Source organism: Calypte anna, chromosome 4A, assembly GCF_003957555.1.
Source record: "Calypte anna isolate BGI_N300 chromosome 4A, bCalAnn1_v1.p, whole genome shotgun sequence".
Lineage (NCBI taxonomy): Eukaryota > Metazoa > Chordata > Aves > Apodiformes > Trochilidae > Calypte > Calypte anna.
This window is the reverse complement of record NC_044248.1, coordinates 37,827,942-37,850,378: the sequence shown is the minus strand read 5'-3', so window position 1 is coordinate 37,850,378 and position 22,437 is coordinate 37,827,942. Positions and strand designations below refer to the sequence as shown.

General features: G+C 41.0%; 1 protein-coding gene across 1 annotated transcript in view; it reads right to left on the bottom strand.

The window, feature by feature from the left end:
• PDLIM5 (PDZ and LIM domain 5) overlaps window positions 1-22,437 on the bottom strand; it is a 123,263-nt gene that overhangs the window by 71,215 nt on the left and 29,611 nt on the right. Inside the window, exons 3-4 of the mRNA XM_030449502.1 lie at window positions 11,303-11,454; window positions 5,850-5,861 (exon numbers count right to left, since the gene is read on the bottom strand). Coding sequence (XP_030305362.1) covers window positions 5,850-5,861; window positions 11,303-11,454 — 164 coding nt within the window. The remainder of the gene's footprint in view (window positions 1-5,849; window positions 5,862-11,302; window positions 11,455-22,437) is intronic.

Genomic DNA, 22,437 nt, shown 5'->3' with positions numbered 1-22,437 from the left:
TCTGGATACCAGACTAACAGGTTCACTCATCCAATATGCTCTTCTAAGATAAAGCCATCCCTAGATGGCTTCCAATTCTCTTATTATTTTTCAGGCTTAATGTTGAGAGCAGAACACGTCCACTGAAACAGATCCTGTTCAAGTCTCAGGCCAAAACACATCCTGTCGGAAAATGTGAGGTGGTGGTGGGGATGTAAAAATTGATGTACACACAGGTTTTTGTTAATCAACCACCAGGCAAAGCTGGACTTGACTTTGAGTATTGAATTAACAGCAGCATTAGAAGATGAAGCTCTCAGAGATCTGTTTTACAGGGCAACGAAACTCTACTGTGTGTTTGGCACCAAAGCATGCAAGAAAACAGCTTCCTCATTTTATTTATTTATAAATATATATATATATAAATATATGTATTTTATATTATATTATAATTAAATTTAAAATATTTTATTATACTGTATATTTATATTCCTATTTATTTTATTTATTTATTTCCTTTATTGATTTTATTTCTTCGTAGGAAACTTCAGGAAGTGAAACTCCCAAAGCTAAATATTGTTTACCAGGTCAAAGCAGAATTGCCCCATCGTGGAAATGGAAAAGTAAGTGCAACAATCAATATTGCACAGTGGGGTTCTTAACAATATTTGGGATGAGAAAACAGACACTTTGGCTCACAAGGAATTAAACAAAAATGATTGATTGGTAGCAGTCAACCCTAACTGAATGGTCACCCTGATGTTTCCATTTTTTTAGTATCTTCTGTTGAAGTTCTCACGAGTCTCAACAGATATCAAACATCACAGATCATATCTGACTCTGTGAAGAGGGGATAAAAGTTATCTGTGTGAGAAAAGGAGGAAACTTCTAGTTTTAGGAAATAAAACATGAAATCCAACCACGTCTGCTGCAAATCCAGCAATGGAACCAGAAATCAGGAATGCAGACATTGCACTTAACCAGTAAATCAGTTCTGACAAATAAAATAACAGCTGAAATATCAAGATCACTCATGGAAAACATTTTGCAAGTAATACAACAACTTTAAAAAGCTCTAATTACCTGCCACACATCTTAGGTAATACTACTAGAGAAACAAAAAAAAAACTCAGCCCTGGTGAGGCCACACCTTGAGTCCTGTGTCCAGTTCTGGGCCCCTCAGTTCAGGAAGGAGATTGAGGTGCTGGAGCAGGTCCAAAGGAGGGCAACTGGGCTGGTGAAGGGACTTAAGCAAATATCCTATGAGGAGAGGCTGAGGGAGCTGGGGTTGTTCAGCCTGGAGAAGAGGAGGCTCAGGGGAGACCTCATCACTCTCTACAACTCCCTGAAAGGAGGTTGGAGCCAGGGGGGGGTTGGTCTCTTTTCCCAGGCAACTCTCAGCAAGACAAGAGGGCAGGGTCTCAAGTTGTGCCAGGGGAGGTTTAGGTTGGAGATTAGAAAGAATTTCTTTATGAAGAGAGTGATCAGACATTGGAATGGGCTGCCCAGGGAAGTAGTGGATTCTCCATCCCTGAAGATATTTAAAAAGAGACTGGATGTGGCACTCAGTGCCATGGTCTAGCAACTGCAACAGTGGTTCAAGGGTTGGACTCGATGATCTCTGAGGCCCCTTCCAACCCAGCCAATTCTATGATTCTATGATTCTATGAAAATAAATGGTTTTGCTGCATTATGCTGCAGTGCTTATGAAATATTGGTGACTCCCACCATGAACACTGTGGAAGTGCATTAGAAAATAAGGAAATGAAAGCCAGAATTGCACCAAAGGCCTCCTGGAGAATGGTACTCCATAAAGACCTCTTAAAATTAAACAAAATATAACAGAATCCTAAGAATATCACTTTTCAGATGGCTTGCTGTAGCTCATTAAAGACAAAACAAAAAAAAAACCAACCTACAGTTCCCTCTGAGGATTTTTTATAAATGGGAGGAAAAGAGTTACCAAAAGAGTTTCCTGAAACACAGCTATAAAACTTTCCCTGAGAAAAACTAAGTGAAACTTAAGCAGGAAATCACACGAAGAGCTTTGCCTATCAGCCATCAAAATCTTAAGAATTCAATGGCTTGATTTCTGCCTTTTCCTTGAAACAAACCCAAACCAAACCTGAAAACTAACTCCCCTCCTCCATGCCAAAAAACATACAAAAAGAGGAAAAAAAAACCCCAAAATTAGAAAGAAAACATAAAATACTTTCTCAGCATCATGTCTGTGAGAAGAAGAGATAATCAAAAACAAAAATTTTGGAGCAAATTATATGGCCACTAAAGGTCTTGAAAATCGTGGTGTAACCCAAAGAACGTGGGATATAATGACTACCAAAAGGCTTATTTGCTATTGTACTGTCAGCTAAAAATAAGCACTTTCTCCCCATTTAGGAATTTGGCACTTCTACATATTGAAAAGAAGAGGTTTTATTTTAGATCACATAGATCTCAAATGTCAGCAAAAATAACTCCTTTGCTTTTGAAGAAATTTTTATAGACTTTCATAATGAAAATTAGCTCGGTTTTGTTACTGCATTCCCAAAATACATATATTTAATGCTTTGGAAATTGATTCAATCTACTTCTATGCTAGTAAAGGTTGCTTAGGAAGAGTTGGAGCTCTTCAACATGGAGATGTCTGTCTGAGCATCTTCTGCTTCCATCCTTCAATAGCAGCAGAAGGTCTTTTCAACACCAGATATAGAAATCAACCTAGAAGACAAGCAAAACTAACTCTGCAACTTCCACATTACTGTTAGGAAATGCTCAGACTTCCAATAAGGGTAGTTACCCCTGCAATCACCTTAGACATATCTTGGCTGTTACATTTCAGCTTGCAAATGGTAGTTCTTGCTTATAGTAAGAATACATAAATGGAACCATGTGGAGTACATTAGGTGACACCCACAAAGTTGCTTTTCTCACCTTGGCTTTTTTGATTTCTGAAAGACAGGAGAAAACTACTGGCCTTGCAAAAAGTTATTTTCAATCACAAGCAATAGTTTATCACTACCTTATCTTCTACCCAGTAGATAGAGCACTGCAAACTGGTCCTCACCTTCTGTACTAGCATAATGGCCACCCAGCACACAAAAAGATAAAGCCAGTACCTAATTTCCAGATATTTCTGGCTTGAAATACAAATTAGATTGCTCCCTGGTTCAGCCCACCACGACACAGCATGCAGACAAAACCTCAAAAGCACACTGGTCAATCTGCTGCAATTCAAGGGGTGATATTTTGCATTTCCTTGGAAGCAAAAAACTGAGAATAACCACCATACCTTCCCCCACATTTTGTGTGTCTTGGCTTCATATTCTTTGCTTTTTTTTTTTTTTTTTCCCCCTCCTCTTTCTTTCCCCTGTGCTGCTCCTAATGATGGTGGGCAGAGGGGAATGCAAAATTAGGCTTAGAAATGCCTTTGAACTTAAAGCTGAAGAAAACATTTTGGTGTTCAGTAAATAGTGATCTATCTTTGGCATCTGGCATTGTCCATTGTCTATATTTACTGTATCAACCTCAAAAAAACTGAACACTCTTTAGAAATTCCCATCTTTTGCAGCACCAGAGATCCTTAGGGATCCAGCTGCCTGCCAGGCTGACCCCCCCATTACAGCCCAGCTGGCACAGCTCTCTCCATCCTTCCACCCCCTCCAGAGAAATTTCTGACAACACAGGAGCTGAGTGAGAATCTGGAGATCATGGGAGGGATTACAGAACATGTCACCAGATATTTTTAACCAGTAAAGTCCGAGGGCTGTACGAGATCCTTTCCCTTATTAGTTTTCTTGCCTGGTCATACAGGTCCTTTTCTGCAGGCCTGAATGCTACATTTTTGGTTTTAAGACTCTTTCATTACCACATTTCTGCATACCTGGATTTTGTTTCTTTGCAAACACTTTTCCATTTAATTCCCAAAAAATAATAATAAAAAAAAAAGAGACTCGGGAACTCTAATATGGTGGGCAAGGAAGATCTGAACCCGTATCACTAATCTGGTTAAATTCATTCCCCAAACTTCCACTGCTTTCAGCTTACAAGTTACTGAAAACTTTGACAGCTGATTCTTTTTTCTTGGGGAAGAAAGAAAGAAAAAAAAAATAAATAAAGTTCAACCAACAGCTTGAAGGCTTCAAGTTGCTGAAATGCTGGCATGTGGCAGGGGCAAGGCCATGACCATTTAGGATCAGCAACAGATAAGTAACAGGTTAAATGTTTTCTACTCTGCTCAGTAACAGAAAGTTCAACAAGAATGTGTAAAGTCTCACAGGGTTATATTCTGGCTCCACTGAGTGAACTACATCTGGAATAAGCACCAGCTCAAAGCTTAGTGACATAGATAAATAAGAGAAGTGAACCACTGTTTGGGAGGCACTATTTTGCAGTTTATTTTCAGGCATAATTACTAGAAACCAGAATTAAGACTGAGGGTAACAAGCTAAGATTGAGGAATGGGTTGCTTCAGGTTTTAACTAGCAGCTAAACCATATATATATATATATATATATATATACACACATATATACACTTTTACTTCATACTCTCTGCCATATGACCTCTGCTGAGCTTTGTAATTTTCCTGTGTCTCATCTCTGTCAATGAAAAGCAAATAATGGTGCTTATTGCCTCAAGCAGACAACACTCAGTTTTGGCATCCTTGAAAGAAGAGTTATATACAAACTAATATGACAGAAAAAAGATTAAATCAAAAATTGTTTTCAACTGATTTACTGCTGATGTTCAACTGGCACAGGACAGACAACTGCCTGCTATATGCTAAAAAACCAAATTGCTGAAGTACAAAACTAAGGGAAAAATGCCTCTAGTAAGGGAAATGATGATGACAAGTAAACCAAAGTTGGACAAAAATAAGACTTCCGAATGCATTCTTACCATAGCTTTCTTAAAGCTCATCCTTATAAGGTTTATGGAAACAAAATATCTGCCCCAAGGAACCCATGACTCATAAACCTGAAAGCATGAGTTTTAACCATCATCTCAAGTGAAGACTGTATTGTTAGTAGCTTGAAATCCTGTCTATACTTGTATTCTTCTACTTGCTCCTCCTCCACTTTTTCTTGTAATAGACTCTCCTGACATTTTGTTTAGTGGTTATACTATTTTCTCACATTTCTATGGAGACAAAATTTAAACTTCATATCACCCTTTAGCAGTCTGTCTCAGGCTGGCTCTTGGGGTTTATGATACCATTCCCTGCACCGCCAGGTTTGATTTTGGCAAAATTAAATAATTTACAACTAACCTATAGTAGGTGACTATTGCAACACCTAAGAAGCAAAGGGCTCCATTTTCTTAAAACATGAATTACATTGAAGCATCTCATTTCCCAGACTCCAGAATAGGATCAAGAGGATCCATTTGGTCCATTTACCTTGTACATGTACACAAAATCCTCACACAGCAAAATACTCTTCCTCCTGTGCATTTCCAAAGCAGAGCAGGGCTCTCAATGCAATAAATTCTAATATTCTGGGAACAATAAAAATAGTAAGTAAAAACCACACTGAGTTAGCAGACAATGCTTTCTGAAATGGATAACTTGAAGTTACCTTACAAAAGACAAATCAAATGATCCACAACATTTTTTCACCATTACCCAACCTCAAATCATGAGAATTTCAGCTGTTCTTAAGCTAAAAGTCCAGACTTCATATGTACTGAATGTAACTTTTAAAGATGAAGTAAAATGGTGTGATAAAAGATTCACACTCAGGCAGGCAGATAAAATAAGCATCAGTTTTAAAAACTTGAGGTTACAAACTGCAAAACCCAGTCTTAAGGCTCATCTGAATTTTGGCTCTGAGTCTTGTCAAGAAGGGCACTGAAAATACCCAGCAGGTGACATTTGGGCAACCCTGTGATTTTAAAGGTTTAAGGGGAAAAAAAAAACAAAGCCAAAAACTATATGCTGAAATTCATCTGTTGTTTTATAACAATATAAAACACTTGCATGTTCACTTGCAAAAATCCTTGGTCAGTCATTGAAGAGCTGGAAGTAGAACTGTGTTAACTCTTCATTGTTCAACTACAGCATTTAGAAAGATTTTTGAAGAATCCCTCCTTTTCCTTCTCAAGATAAGCAATCCCATCCTATAAATTAGACATTTATCTCTACCTTGACAGGGAGAGGTGAAAGAAAAAAAAGCACACTATCACTTTACAGGTTTATTTCACAAAATACTGATCTAAATAAGGTCTGTAATACAAACCACTCCTCCCAAAAAAAGATAAAAATCCAGAGTCTTCTGTATTTTTTCTTTTACCCCTGTATTCCTTACTGACACTTTTTTCAGAAGTTTCATGGATATCATGATCTCATATAACAGTAGAAATACACATTTCTTTATCTTTCTTTCTTCCAAAGAATCATTAAGGCAAGAGTCTGGAGAAACAGTCCCCAAAAACAATATTTAAAATAGGTGGTGGCTCTTAGCTGTTCAGCAACTTTCAGATTTATTTATGGAACCCATGCTAAGTTCCTGAACTTGAAAATATATCCAAAAATCAAGCATCTGGTTTTCATCTGTCCTCATGGGAACCAGCAAAGAGCTTTTACTGAAAATAAAATATTGGGGTGCAAAAGAGCAAGATCTCAGGATGGGAGGGACACATACAAAAAAATTCACTATGCAATACATTTTACATTTAAAAACACCCAAGCAACTAGGAACCTAAAATTGCATGTAGAAAAAACCCAAACAAACAAAACACAAACTCCCCCCCCAAAATTTTAAACCACAACTAATACTTAAAAAAGAAAAAATAGCACACAAAAATTGTATTTTTTTTTACAATTTGAAAACTATCATTTTCATAATAAATTTTCATAATAAATCATAATAAATAATTTCTCACAGCATCCTTGCAGATAAGTTGACCAAGTATGGGTTTGGTGATCAGGTAGTGAGGTGGATCAGGAACTGGTTGAAAGGAAGGAGTCAGAGAGTTGTAGTCAATGGGGCAGAATCTGGTTGGAGGTGTGTGACTAGTGGAGTCCCTCAGGGGTCGGTACTGGGACCGGTGTTGTTCAATATCTTCATCAACGACTTGGATGAGGGTATAGAATGTACCCTCAGCAAGTTTGCTGATGACACTAAGCTGGGAGGAGTGGCTGACACACCGGAAGGCCGTGCTGCCATTCAGAGAGACTTGGACAGGCTGGAGAGTTGGGCAGAGAGAAACATGATGAAATTCAACAAGGGGAAGTGTAGAGTTTTGCATTTGGGGAAGAACAACACAATGTCCCAGTATAGGCTGGGGGCTGACCTGCTGGAGAGCAGTGTAGGTGAAAGAGACCTGGGGGTCCTGGTAGACAAGAGGATGACCATGAGCCAGCAATGTGCCCTTGTGGCCAAGAAGGCCAATGGCATCCTGGGGTGCATTAGAAAGGGTGTGGTTAGTAGGTCAAGAGAGGTTCTCCTCCCCCTCTATTCTGCATTGGTGAGGCCGCACCTGGAGTATTGTGTCCAGTTCTGGGCCCCTCAGTTCAAGAAGGACAGGGAAGTGCTTGAAAGAGTCCAGCGCAGAGCTACTAAGATGATTAAGGGAGTGGAACATCTCCCTTATGAGGAAAGGCTGAGGGAGCTGGGTCTCTTTAGTTTGGAGAAAAGGAGACTGAGGGGTGACCTCATCAATGTTTTCAAATATGTAAGGAGTGAGTGTCAGGGAGATGGAGTTAGGCTTTTCTCAGTGGTGACCAGTGATAGGACAAGGGGTAATGGGTGTAAATTGGAGCACAGGAGGTTCAAGTTGAATATTCGAAAAAATTTTTTTCCTGTAAGGGTGACAGAGCCCTGGAACAGGCTGCCCAGGGGGGTCATGGAGTCTCCTTCACTGGAGACATTCAAAACCCGTCTGGACACGTTCCTATGCGAAGTGCTCTAGGTGGCCCTGCTCTGGCAGGGGGGGTTGGACTAGATGATCTTTCGAGGTCCCTTCCAACCCCTAGGATTCTGTGATTCTATGATTCTATGATTCTATGATAAACGAAGCAAGACTCGCTTACGGAACTATTTAATTTTAGAGACACAGACCTAAAAATTCTTGACAACATATGCAAATGTTAGTTACACAGTGTACATGGCTGGTAAGCACAGTTTTATATAATCCTACATAAGAACAGTGGTCTTGAAATTGTGACAGCTATTAGTCCAGTTCCTTTCAGAGGCAGAGAACAATTCCATATTTAAAAACCCATCATGCAGCATTGCCTTACAGGAAAAAAAGGGAGGTTTTATTCTCCCTTCAAATATTTTGCCAACATTCATTTACAAGTTACAAGACATCTAAACTGGTTTTCCACAAGAGGTTAGTGCATATCTGCCTCCATAAATATACTGCTTTTAACCTGGAAGTAAAGTTTGATTTAAATATCCATTCCAACCTCCTAGGCAAGCTACTTCTTGCCCCTTATTTTAATTCTTTTTTTTCCTTTGTACATAAGGAATAGAGCAACTTGATCAAAAGCTGATCAAGCCAAAATACATATAATAGTGATGCATGTTGCCACTGTTTTCACATTACACTTAAGTCTGCACCACTATACAAATGTTCATGTGTTCTACATGAATTTGTATCAAATTATCACTGATCAAGTGTAATCCAGGCATCCACAGATGAATGCACAGGACTCCTTCGAGTAAAGGTCACTTGGTGCTACCACCAAAAACATAGCAAACTGAACTTATAAAATACATCCTACAACTAATATATATATTATATATATATATATATATTTATATATATAATATATAAAATATATTTATATTCTACAACCAAGCACATAAACATAGTCACAGTGCAAAAGCCATTAGCTCAAGCTCATTCAATTATTTTAAACCTCAAAGTAACACTACTAACCAACCAACCATTGAGTTTCTTTAAAGCAGCAGCAATCTAGAGCAGTCTCAAAGAATTTATATGTGTTTTAAAACTACCCTCAACATTTCTGCACTTTAGCTCATGCTATTAGTTTTCTGTGCGGAAGTAGATAAAGTTCAGGAAAGTGTCAAGAAAACCAAAAACCCTGAAGATAAATAAAAGCAGTTAAAAAAAAAGTTAGATAAGTTTTAGGCTTTCCTAGTTATGGGAAGAATTCTTATTTTGAAGGCCAACACAGTTTCCCATTGACAGCATCTCTTCAACCTTGCTCATGGAGAGTAACAGCTTAAAATATTTCATTTAGTTTGCTTTTGTTTTTAGGAAAGATCATGAGAATTTAATTATGGAGATCCCTCAATATTCAAATAGCTTATCTTGCCAGCCTGTTTATAGTCTCAAGCCCTTCTTCCCAGGGGCAGCCAGCATCTGCAGTGAGTGTGAGCCAGCCTGACACCAAGGAACCTTTTCTCCCAGGCTAAAAAGAACAAATAAACAACTGCAGCAAACCTCCTGCATAAACAGCAATGAGAGCAGCAAGCAGAGGAGCTATGGAGAGCAGAGTCTATGCCTTTGGTTTCATAGGATCCAGGCAGAATTAGAAACAGCTGAGCCCATGAGCCAACAGACCAGCAGTGCCACCAGACAGGACATCTGTCCCACCCCCAGATGCCAGGACTGAGAATATTCCTTTGATTTCTGCTGCTCTGATCCTGGTGTAGCCTTCAGCTGTCATTTACCCCACGCCAGTGAGTCAGTGCAAGGAGGGTGAGAACAGGAGATCAGGCTAACTCATGATTAATACAATTTTCAAACCACTGAACCCAACCAGAAGCAGCCTCAGACAAGTTATTGCCTGACTGAGACACACCTGCTGTTTCCTTTGCTCTGTCTGGTATTAACCCTGCCCCTCAATGTATGGCAAGAGCAGAAAGTGGGCCAAACCCCTCCACTCCCAGCTGCCTAATGGAGTGACTCAGTGATGCACTGGGAAGTGCATTTCTAAACCACTGCCTGCCTCGCTGGGAGACAGAAAAGCAAGTGTCACATTAGATACAACACATTATTCCTCTGATGAGCTGGTATAATACCTCTGTTTCATCAAGGAACTTCTGATGCCAACTTCACGAGTTTCACTCGAGAAGATGCCCTAGGCATGAACCATACCACAAGTTACTCCTTTCCTCAGAGGCTGAGAAGAGGAAATCCCTTATTGAGGATACCTAAGGACCAAAGGACAGAAAGACAGCAGGAAAAACAAGAATCAACAAGCAAGGCTCAACTGTAGCCTCTGAGAAAAGGAAGCACTTAAGCAACCATTCAGCTCCATGTCGCATAGGGCTGGGAAGATGCATCACCACCCTGGGGAGCTGAATGGTTTTCAGAGCTACAACTGTGTCATCTTTTATTCTTACACTGATGAACTCTCAGAGAGAGGTTGTCCTTTTGGTAAGGACAAGACTGTTTTGCCAGTAAAGTTAATAACTGGTGAGGAGATACTCAACAACCACACACTGAGGAACTTCCATTGCTGCTCATGCCTGCCTTCAGCAGTGCACAGGGTGCAACTGCCTCTCCTTTCTTTGATAACAGGAAAAGATGGTTCTCCTTATGTGAAGTCTTCAGACAACAACCCTCCTCCAAGATGCTCACTCACATGTTTAAATAAAAACAGCAGTTTTCCAATAAACGCCATTATTTAGCTCAAGGAGACTTCTGAAAGCTCGAAGGAAATTTCTTGCTCTTCCTGCTTCAGATCCAATAATCTGCACATGCCCATCTTGCTCCCTTTTTCCAGCCCCTCCCAAAACAGGTAACAGAGAGATGCTGAGACTCAATATAGCTATCAGGAGTGGAGGGACTAGACAAAGCTGTAACTTCTATAGTAGAGAAGGGAGGCAGCTGCTCTGGGAAACAGTAGCATTGCTTTGGGAAACACCTCTCCATGGCTTTGAGCTGCAGAGTTTTCCTACATATAAATTGTGAGTTAACTGGTCAAATGCATCATTCTGTTTGCCAACAAAAATTATGATGTAGGACTTGACCTAAAAAAACAAGTGCCCCTAGTCAGTCAGCCAGGAGAGGGGGAGTAAAAGACAGCCTGGATAAGATCTGGTTTTAATTAAGCAAGTGCTAGCAAAATTCAGACTCAAAAGGAAGAGGAACTAAACCTCATTCAGTGACAGAAGGTTGGAAAAGGTCTTTGTCAACTCACATAATTAACATCTAATAAGTTTTCTAAAATGCTATAAATCAAGCCACATTTCAGACTACATCAGCGTATCTTTCAATTGTGACTACTGAACTCTTTGCCAAACCACTTACATGATTTTATCCTCCAAACAACTGTTAATCATCATAACTCTATAAAAAAAAAAAAAAAAAAAAAAAAAAAAAAAAAAGAGAAAAGGTATCTTACCTTTGCAGAGTCATATTCAAATTGCCTGTACATGCCTTGATCTTGTTTTGTGCTTCTAGATGAGTCATTCCATCTGTACTTATCCCATCGATGGTGAGAACAACATCACCTATCCCCACGTGTGCTTGGGCTGCTTTACCACCGTCATTGAGCTGAAATGTCACAAAAATGGCAAATTAAAAACTTGGGTGGCTTATATTCTCTGAACACAGGGCCACAGGATCTTATTCACAGTGTTTTTTCATAGTAAGAAAAAAGAAAGCACCATACCTTCTTCCCTGTGAATATCTCACTCTGTGAAAGTTACTACGCTATCTTACTGGTGAAGCAGCATTTATTGGTTCTGTTCTTATTTCACTTGAATGACAGGGAAAAGTATTACACAGTATTGCTTATTTTTCAAAATCAACCTCCACTTCTACTGTACTGGATGGAAGTTGTGCACGTTCACCAAGAAATACAAACAGGCACACACAGTTTACTGGATGCCAAGTTCCAGCCTCTTGTATTTTTTTCACAAGAGCTGCTTTTTCCATTTCAGCTGCTTTTTCCATTTTAGATTTTACATCTAAACAATCTCTTCAAAGTTTATCTACTTGTCAATGACTGGTTATGTGTGTGGAAGGCTTCATTTAAAGTGTAGCTGACTTTTCCCCATCTGCAACTACTAGAAAGTCAAAAGTTCAGCATTACAGACAGACCAGTTACACGACTTTGTTTTGCCTTTCTCTCAGGAGGTTTCTAGCCTGCAGCAACCCACAGTATATTCAGACCAGAGTAAGAAAGGCCTCTTGAGCATTCTGCCTTTTTGATGAAGATCACTGCCAAAGTTCAGCTCAACTGCTTTTGGTCCAACTGAACAAAAGTCTTGCAACAGAAACCTTTATGAAGCTCACATTATTGACCTCGATTGAACAATAAATTCATCTTTTCAGCTGATGTCTCTGAATTTCAAATAACTTCATTCCCAAGAAAAGAAATAAATAAAGCAACACATGGCAAGATCTATGCATGATACATACACCTGGTCCTCAACATGCTAATCATCTTCAAGCTGCCTGCAAAAAGTCTTTGATAGTGCAAATTCCCTTTGTTTCCTGATATATCTCCAAATCTTACTGCTGAGAAGTTGGAGATGCTTGTGCTATGCATACAAAACTCTACAAGCCCTTCCTTTGCTTGCAACCCTGATGCTGTTTCTTGAAGCAAGTTCTACATTGGAGGGAGGTGCTGCAAACAGCAGAATTACTTCATCTTTATTTCTAAAGGTGGAGTTCACCTTAAGCCACAGCCATGCTCTAGTAATCCACATCTCAAATGAAGGCTTTCATCTCTGTTGGTTTTTGACCACCTCTGTTTCAGCTCATTTGGTAGGGACCAAGCAGTTTTGGTTCCTTGTGGTTCCTTTTGACAATGAGCATCCATAAAGTACAGTCAGCAGTCTCCACAACATTCACCTGCCAGCAAAGAGGTGTATGAACAGTCACATGTTGGTAAACCTGTGGCAAATGTCCCATCAGTCTACCTGATATGGTTAAGGCTTTCCCAAAATCTCAAGAGACTGTAGTCCCTGACAGCTGTGACACTTATCAAACAGCATTCAAAGACAGAGACTTGAACAGAGGAAAAAGTATTGCCTGATGTGCAAGACCCATGCAAATGTAATACTTCAAAAATGTATAATTTGACACCATGTAGACTGAAAGCAGGAAATTTCCCATTCAGTGGATCATGGCTGGTATCTGTCAACATCAAATGATGCCCCACAAACAACCGCAGTATCAATCATTAATAACCAATTTAAAAAATGAGAAAAATCCTTCCATTTAGTGTTAATCCTATGCTAGCAAACACATCATTCTGGGGAAAGAGAAAACCTTAGACCTGTCATCTTTCAGATTCCAAATAGCAACCAATGCCTCAGCAGTATATAGGTCAACAGAGCGATTTTACCCAGTTGAAGCAAAAGGGTGCTAACAAGTGAGTTAGTAGAGAAAGTCCCATGCAAGGAAGAAAAGTAGAGGACAAAGAAACAGATACAGTGGTTTCAGAAAACCTTCTTGACTTGCTAAACTCATAATACAACTTGTTTGCTGCCTCCTTTTACAAAGAGCTTCAAAAACAAGGACAAAATTCCTCCAAAATTTGTCCTCCAGACAACTGAATTAAGAGACCTGGTTTACAATAAAAGACAGACCAGGGAACCCTACAAGCACATAGAAAGCTATGACCAGCATAGCTATTTATAGGAAAAGATCCTCAGTGCTTTGGGCAAGGAGTGGAACCTGTCATATAAACAGCTCCCTAGAGCAATACATTATGGCATGCTGACATTTGTCAGCAAGGTCTGAAAAAGGGAGAGGAATGGAGGGGTGTTAAACCTAAAGGTCAAACAGATCACTACTGTGCTTTGTGATTGGACTGCTGAAGTTAATAAAAATCTAGCTTTCTCTGAACACACACAGGTGTGCTTGATGGTCACACGTTGTCATTCAGGATAAAAAAGCAACCAGGACATTCAGCAGTAAGACTGCAGAGCAACTGTTTTCATGGGGATGAAGGGGGGAAGCCTCAGCATGCCAAGAAGTATAAAATAAAACAAATTATTAAGACAAAAAATAATGGTTTTGTTTGATTCTGATAGCCAAAACACAACAGCCCTCGACTAATCACCAAACTTTCTAAAGGTCACTCTTAAATTCTTGCCTGCTGGGGATGAAATCCTTTGCAAGCACACGTGGGAGACAGTGGTAAAATCATTTCAGCCAAACCCCAGGCTGGAAATAGCTGAAAAATATGGTTGGAAAATGCACCCTGATGGAGGGCAAAAAAACCAGGCAGGTACTGAGAAACACAATGAGCCCATGGCAATGTCCACAAGATCTGCTGTGGGGGCAGGGGACTGAATCTGCCTTATCCAGAGGAGGCTGTGACAGACAAACCAGAAGGAACAAATTACTGGACAAGAGTGTGAAGCACAGCATGTGCAGAGGGATGCCACAGAAGTAATCTCCTTATCTAGATACAGCAAATAAGACTTCCAAGTAACACCTACTGATGATGGATAAGAGATCTGACTAACCAAGAGATAAGAGGTTGGTGCTTCTAGGAAACCTCAGCTAGAGCACAAGTCCCTGAGTGGATCACTCAGCATCTGTAATTCCAGTGGGACTGAAGCTACAAGGGCAGCTTTTTACCATAGAAGTGAGAGGAATATAATCACAAGAACATGTATTTAAAATAAACAAATATCTACATTGAACACAGCAGGAGGACTAAGTGTTCTAATGAACACTTGAAATAATTAAGGATCTTTTCCATACTGCAGACATTACTTATACTCCAGGTGCCTTAGTTCTGGCAATTCTTAGATTCTCTAACTGTGCATTACCATTGCAAACAACAATTTCTTATACATACTTGGGATTCTGTATGCAAAGTTGTGTACATATCTGAACCAAAGCCATGTACATATTCAAATGAAAATGGAAAGAAAGTTTCCCCATATTCCTTATCATAATGGTAATTAATTCCATTTCTTTCTTTTATTTTTTTTAAACCTAGATTTTGAAAAATTCAGATGCAGAAGATATAAAAAATATAAGTGCTAATGTATAGTAAGTTTTGAAATGTTTTTTTATAAATCATTACTACCTTTATACCATAATTTTTTGTCTTTATAAGTCAGTCTTTATAAGTATACAGTTGCAAATTTAACCTTCACTTAATAAAATAATCTGCCACCAGTCACCAGGAAACCACAGCATTACCTATGCTTAAATACCAAAAGAACTGGAAACTGATGGACAAAACAAAAAAAGCACCTAATTTATAGTAGGAAAAAAGCATATGCTTTAAATATGCCTTTCTTTATTCAAGACACATAGGCAAACAAAGGGAATCAAAGCAACTAAATGTATGCAGAAAAGAGTACAGCATTAAAATGATAAAACTGGCTCCCTGTGAATCAATCATAGAATCATAGAATCATAGAATTAGCCGGGTTGGAAGGGACCTCAGAGATCATCTAGTCCAACCCTTGACCCACCGGAGCAGTTGCTAGACCATGGCACTGAGTGCCACATCCAGTCTCTTTTTAAATGTCTCCAGGGACGGAGAATCTACCACCTCACCGGGCAGTCCATTCCATAGCCTAATCACCCTCTCCGTGAAGAAATTCTTTCTAATATCTAACCTAAACCTCCCCTGGCACAACTTAAGACTGTGTCCTCTTGTCTTGTTGAAGGTCGTCTGTGAAAAGAGTCCAGTTCCCACCTCGCTACAGCCTCCTTTCAGGGAGTTGTAGAGAGCAATGAGGTCTCCCCTGAGCCTCCTCTTCTTCAGGCTGAACAGCCCCAGCTCTCTCAGCCTCTCCTCATAGGGCTTGTGCTCGAGTCCCTTCACCAGCCTGGTTGCCCTCCTTTGGACCTGCTCCAGGACCTCTACATCCTTCTTAAACTGAGGGGCCCAGAACTGGACACAGTACTCGAGGTGTGGCCTAACCAGTGCTGAGTACAGGGGCAGAATCACCTCCCTGGACCTGCTGGTGACGCTGTTTTTGATACAGGCCAGGATGCCATTGGCCTTCTTGGCCACCTGGGCACACTGCTGGCTCATGTTCAGTTTCTTGTCGATGCAGACTCCCAGGTCCCTTTCTGCCTGGCTGCTCTCAGCCACTCTGTCCCCAGCCTGTAGCGCTGCATGGGGTTGTTGTGGCCAAAGTGCAGGACCCGGCACTTGGCCGTGTTGAACCTCATCCCGTTGGAATCGGCCCAGCTCTCTAGTCTGTCCAGGTCCCTCTGCAGAGCCCTCCTGCCTTCCAGCTGATCCACACTCCTCCCAGCTTGGTGTCATCTGCAAATTTGCTGATGATGGACTCAATCCCCTCATCTAAATCATCAATAAAGATATTGAACAGAACTGGGCCCAATACTGATCCCTGGTGGACACCACTATTGACCGGCCGCCATTTTGATGCAGCCCCGTTCAGCACCACTCTCTGGGCCCGGCCCTCCAGCCAGTTCCTAACCCAGCACAGGGTGCTCCTGTCCAAGGTGTGGGCTGACAGCTTTTTCAGGAGAATGCTATGGGGGATGGTGTCAAAGGCCTTGCTGAAGTCCAGGTAGACCACATCCACAGCCTTCCCCTCATCCACCAGGCAGGTCACCTGATCATAAAAGGAGATCAGGTTGGTCAGGCAGGATCTGCCCTTCCTAAACCCGTGCTGGCTGGGTCTGATCCCTTGTCCATCCTGTAGGTGCTGTGTGATTGCACTGAGGATGATCTGTTCCATGACCCTGCCAGGCACTGAGGTCAGGCTGACAGGCCTGGAGTTTCCCGGGTCCTCCTTCCGGCCCTTTTTGTGGATTGGCGTGACATTCGCCAACTTCCAATCGTCTGGGATGTCCCCCGTGAGCCAGGACTGTTGGTAGATGATAGAGAGAGGCTTGGCGAGCTCTTCTGCCAGCTCCCTCATCACTCTTGGGTGGATCCCATCCAGTCCCATAGACTTGTGGGGGTCCAAGCAGCTCAAGAGGTCACTGACTGTGTCCTTCAATATTACAGGGGGGGCTGTTTAGATTTTTATCACCTTCTATAGGCTCCAGAAGCCTGCTGTCAACAGGATAACCTGTCTTTCTGTTGAAAACTGAGGTAAAGAAGGTGTTAAATACCTCAGCCTTTTCCTCATCTTTGATAACTATATTCCCACCCATGTCCAGTACAGAATGAATGTTTTCCTTGCCTCTTCTTTTGCTATTGATATATCTGTAGAAGCATTTCTTATTGTCCTTCACAGAGGTAGCAAGATTCAGTTCATGTTGTGCTTTTGTCTCTCTGATTTTCTTTCTACATGACCTGACTATATTCCTAAATTCCTCTTGAGAAGTTAGCCCTTTTTTCCATAATTGATAGGCCCTCTTCTTAATCCTAATTTCTTTCAGAGTCTCCCAGTTCAGCCAGACTGGTTGCCTTCCCCGCCGGCTCGCCTTCCGGGACTCTGGGACAGCCTGTTCCTGTGCTTTCAGAATATGCTCTTTGAAGTATGTCCATCCCTCCTGGACCCCTCTGTTTTCAAGGGCTGTTTCCCAGGGTATACTCTGAACTAGTCTTTTGAATAGTCCAAAATCTGCTCTCCGGAAGTCCAACACAGAGGTTTTACTGACAACCCTCCTTGTATCCCTTGTAGTTATCAAACTAACCTCTAAGCCAATTCTCCAAATCCTTGATGGATCTGTTTTAATGTGGTATGAGGAAAGTTTTAAAATCACCCAGGAATCATAGGTATAAAAAATGGGACTCTTTTTTCTGATATTACACAGCAGACTTGAAAGCAACAAAGATTTCAAAGCAGAGATTTCTTGTCTTACTGGAGTTCCATACTCTGGGAAGTTCATTTAGAAAGAGAGGAGGAGGCAAGGAGAGAGATTTCATTATCAAGCACCTGCTGAGGCCAATCACTCCCACAGCCCCCAGCAGCAAACATCTTTTTGGCCCTTCAGTAGCAATCATCTGCAAGGCCAAAAGCCAACCTATGCCATCCAGGCACTTTCTAATAAACATAAATAAAATCACCCATTTAATACTACATTTCAGTTTTGTTTGACAAAAAAACCCAAACCAAACAACTTTTTGTTCTTGTTGTTTTCAACCTCGTAATTCCAAACATGCAAATACTGTCCTAAAATACATTCCAAACAGAGATACACACCAGGGTGTACTCTGCTCTTACACCTGAACACCACTAATGTTATCTCCTGCCAGGAAGGAAGCAACACCCAGCTCACATTCTGGACTCCCAATGGGTTTGGGACACTTGGGATCTAGCTTATCACTTCTGCACGAAAAAAAAAAAAAAATTAAAAAAAAAAAATCCATGGAAGCACCTTCTCTTTGTGGCAAATACACTTCCTCTGTGCTCACTGGAAACTGAGAGCTGTATCATATTCCTCTCAGCCTTGACTACACACTATTATTTACATAGCCAACAGATCAGCCAGCCAGTCTTGATACTTGCTTCCAAATCAAGAACATACATACCAATTTTAAAGTCCAGATCAAGTTTATATAGCTGAGTTATGAGAACCCTAATGCAGGGTTTGCAGTGGAAACCTCTGACACAACCAGCTATAAAAGGGGTTATGAAGTAGTCCTGCAAATAAGCTGAAGGTTTTCCCAAACCAAGGAAGGATCCAAAACAGCTCAGGTCAAAAAGCCCTTTTGATTAATAAGATATCTTGCTACATATTACTGACAGAAAAACCTGCCCTCACCTTTCTCCATGTGGCTGTACTCCCATGTGTGCTCCTTTAAGTTTTCATTTCCCTCCTTTTTCTCCCTATAACTTTAAAGCTGTTTCCAGACTGATTTAAAAAGCTGTAACCTAAGGCACACAGGGCACACCAATAATCATTTAAAATAATGTGTAAGGAAATAAATGTATAAACAAAGTATCAGGCCACCATACTTCTCAGCTTGGCTGTGAATCCATCAGCAGATCCCATCCCAGCCTTGCCCAAAAGGCCACCTATGCCTGCAAACTTCTCCTCCCAGGTCCTCCAGTTCTGCTTCATCCCTTTCCCTCCAGGCACGGATGTATCTTGGCTGTAACAGCCAAAAAAGAGCTCTTCATCTCATCACAACCTGCAGGAAAAGGATGGGCAGAGCCCACAGGCATTCAGTCATTTTGCCAGCTAAGAACTCACAAAACCACCTCTTGCCTTTCATTCTTGGGTCTGCTATTTACCCTCATCAGTAACCCTGACAACACACATTTTAATGCAATTGTGCTGTGTATCCTGGTAGTCAAACATTCAGAAACTACGTCAAATAAAACGTAACACAAAGCTTGAGCTTTGCCTCTACACAAGCATGGCTGAACATGCCTGTGGATTCACCCATTCTAGACAAGACACACGTAGCTTCAGCCCTCTTCAAATTTTGTTCTTACTGTATTTCAGTCCTCAATACTTAGGCTAAACACCTCCAGAAAGAAAAAAAGATTAAGTTGCTTTCACAATTTAAATAAATTACATAGACACCCATCACTCACTGTCCATCCTTGCAGCCTCCACACCTACAGAGGAGCAAGAGGATGTCAGCTGCTAAGAACAGGAGAGGCACCATATAGTGTTAATTCCTCTTCCATGAGATTGTGCTGATGCAGAAAAGGATCCCAAATATAAATTAGGTTTAAAAAATAGAATAACTGCACAAAACATAGGCCTTTTGGACACACCTCTTTTTTGTTGTTGTTGTTTTTTTCTTACTCAGCTTGGGTACCAAGAAGGTAAAGCAGAAGCAGCAGCCCTCTGCTACCCTATCCTGCATCAGAACAGGTTGCTAATAAGCAGGAATGGTTTTCACCACACACCAGTGCCAGAAAGGTTATTAACTGGTGACTGCTCTCACTTGGCACAGCTTGACTGATCATTATTTCCTTGCATTTCTCTTCCATGAGTAGGTTTCATCTTTACTGCCTCTCCCTCCTCTTTGCTTGCCTTAAAACGGAACAACTGCTGCAGGATGTAAGGAAGCAGAAGCAAAAAAACTTCACCAAATGTGCCTTCAGTTTTAATTTTTGACATAACACCAATAACATCACTGCTGCAACTTCAGTAGCAATTATTAGAAAGGATGATCCCTGCTTTTGAACTTGCCCACATGATGTGGAAGCAGTAAACTCCACAACAAACACTCAGTTCTGATATGTGTTTAACATGTAGCTTAAGCTTCTTCATGTTCTGACATACAAGTTAAAATTGAAACTCAAAGGATTATTGAGCCAAAATTCACACTAATTTGCACAAGGAATAAAGTACTTTCTGTAATTGTGCCTCTAACAAGGCTAAACATCTGGTTAAAAAGATCTTTTCCAAGCCATATGAAGCACTGACAAGAACAAAGAGGTAAAAGATTCTCAGTGAGATGGGATGAGCATTATCTGTGGGTCCCCTGAATAACAGGAGCCAACTAAAGCTCTGATTTGGCGAAGAAATAATGTCACAAAAAACCAAACTGTCAAAAGGACTAAGGCAAAATAATTCAGACATTGTGGTTAAAATCGTATCTGCAAGAAGAACGTGGGCAATTCCAAAAATATATGTTTCCCAAATACTTAAGTGATGGAAAATGATTTACAGTCAAGTGCCAGAATGTCTGCAGATATTTAGGACCTGAAATTAGTAGCTCTCACCAAGCCTTCTCCCAAGGAGCTCGGTCATGTTCTCATGCTGCTGGTGTGCCTCAGAGCCCCATTTATTTTAACTGGCTGTCTTCTCCCTAAAGATAATTCTTCTGTTCAGAGAGTTTACAGAACTAATCCATGTTTCTCCCTGGGAGACTATATGCCAGTGGGTAAAAATTACTGCCTACTTAATATCTCCTAGAGACAGAAAGAGGAAATGGAACAAAAATGCAGCTAGAAAAGCAATGCAAACTTTGTGTGGCTGCTCCAGCATTTGAAGCTGCAAGTCTGGGGAGTCTCTCTTCTCAGTTATAAGGCCAGGGGTGTTTGGATGGCCCCCACAAATTAATCCCACTACCATAGCATGGGAATACGTGGGACTGTTGAGGAAGCATCACCTTGGGAGCAGTGTGATTTGTGTAAGAACAGAATTTTCAAGTCTCTTTCTCCGGAATAAACAGTTTGGAAAGTTACTGTGTCAGTTGTGCTGCTAGGGCATCCTGAACAAATCCAGACCAAAGAAGAATTATTATTCTTTAATGGAGTCTAAATGTGAAGCAGGAAAAAGGTCTAAGCTCAGCTACTTTCAAGGAAGAAATTAATTTCCATGCTGTTTAGGCCATATATATGAAGATGTCTGCAGTGAATGTAATAGCTTCCTTACCCCCTTCCTAGACAGGATTATTTTGATTCATTTACAGATGACAAAATTAGTTCAACTAACGGAACATCCATCTCCTTAATAACCTTAGTAGTGTCATCTGGTTTTCATAAGATTTTAATGGCCTATGATTTAGTACCTCTTCCTGGGATTTACTCTTCCCGTATCAAACGTGATGTAATCACCCTCTGCTTTCCAGAACATCCAGTTCAGGAATACAAATAAAATATTAGAAGTTACACTGTGTAATTTAAAGGTATCCTGTTTGTTTTGCCTTGGAGTCCCCCTGACAGGAAAAAGAAGAGCCTTGTACTTGGCAGCAGTGAGAAGGAAATGCAACTAATGAAGCAACACCACATGTGAAAGCAAAGCAGAGAGAGGCTATTGGGGAACCAAGGAATAAAAACTCACCTAAAAAAAACCAAAACTAACAGCCAGTGGCAAGAAAACACTACTACAAATTGAATCCCTCATGATATACCAGTTCTTTCACTTCCACCTATCCAGAAGCAAACCAGGCATGCATAAACATGTAAAAACTAACTGGCTTGCCTCAAAGAACTGACATAATTATAACCTACACCAGGGAGTAAAGAGGAAAACAGAGGCAAGCTCAGGCACCATGGGTATGACTTCTTGGCACAAATCAGCTGTCCAGGAGCACAGCTCACCTGAATGCCAGCCCAAACTCACTCTGCATAAACTGGGGAAGTCCTCTTTTAAGGTAAAACCTGAAGCACAGCAGTGAGAGCTGCCACACCTACTCCCCTCAGTGTTTGGCAATGTTTTAATGGTCACTAAGTGGAAAAAGAAAAGGTGGGGGCAAAGGAAAAAGGGGGGGAAAGGAAAAGGGGGGGGAAAAGAAAAGGCGGGGGAGAAAGAAAAGGCGGGGGAGAAAGAAAAGGCGGGGGAGAAAGAAAAGGCGGGGGAGAAAGAAAAGGCGGGGGAGAAAGAAAAGGGGGGGGGGAGAAAGAAAAGGCGGGGGAGAAAGAAAAGGCGGGGGAGAAAGAAAAGGGGGGAGAAAGAAAAGGGGGGAGAAAGAAAGGGGGGGGGAAAAGAAAAGGGGGGGGGAAAGAAAAGGGGGGGGAAGAAAGAAAAGGGGGGGAAGAAAGAAAAGGGGAGGAAGAAGAAAAGGGGGAGGAAGAAAGAAAAGGGGGAGGAAGAAAGAAAAGGGGGGGAAAGAAAAAGGGGGGAAAAGAAAAAGGGGGGAAAAGAAAAAGGGGGGAAAAGAAAAAAGGGGGGAAAAGAAAAAGGGGGGAAAAGAAAAAAGGGGGAAAAGAAAAAGGGGGA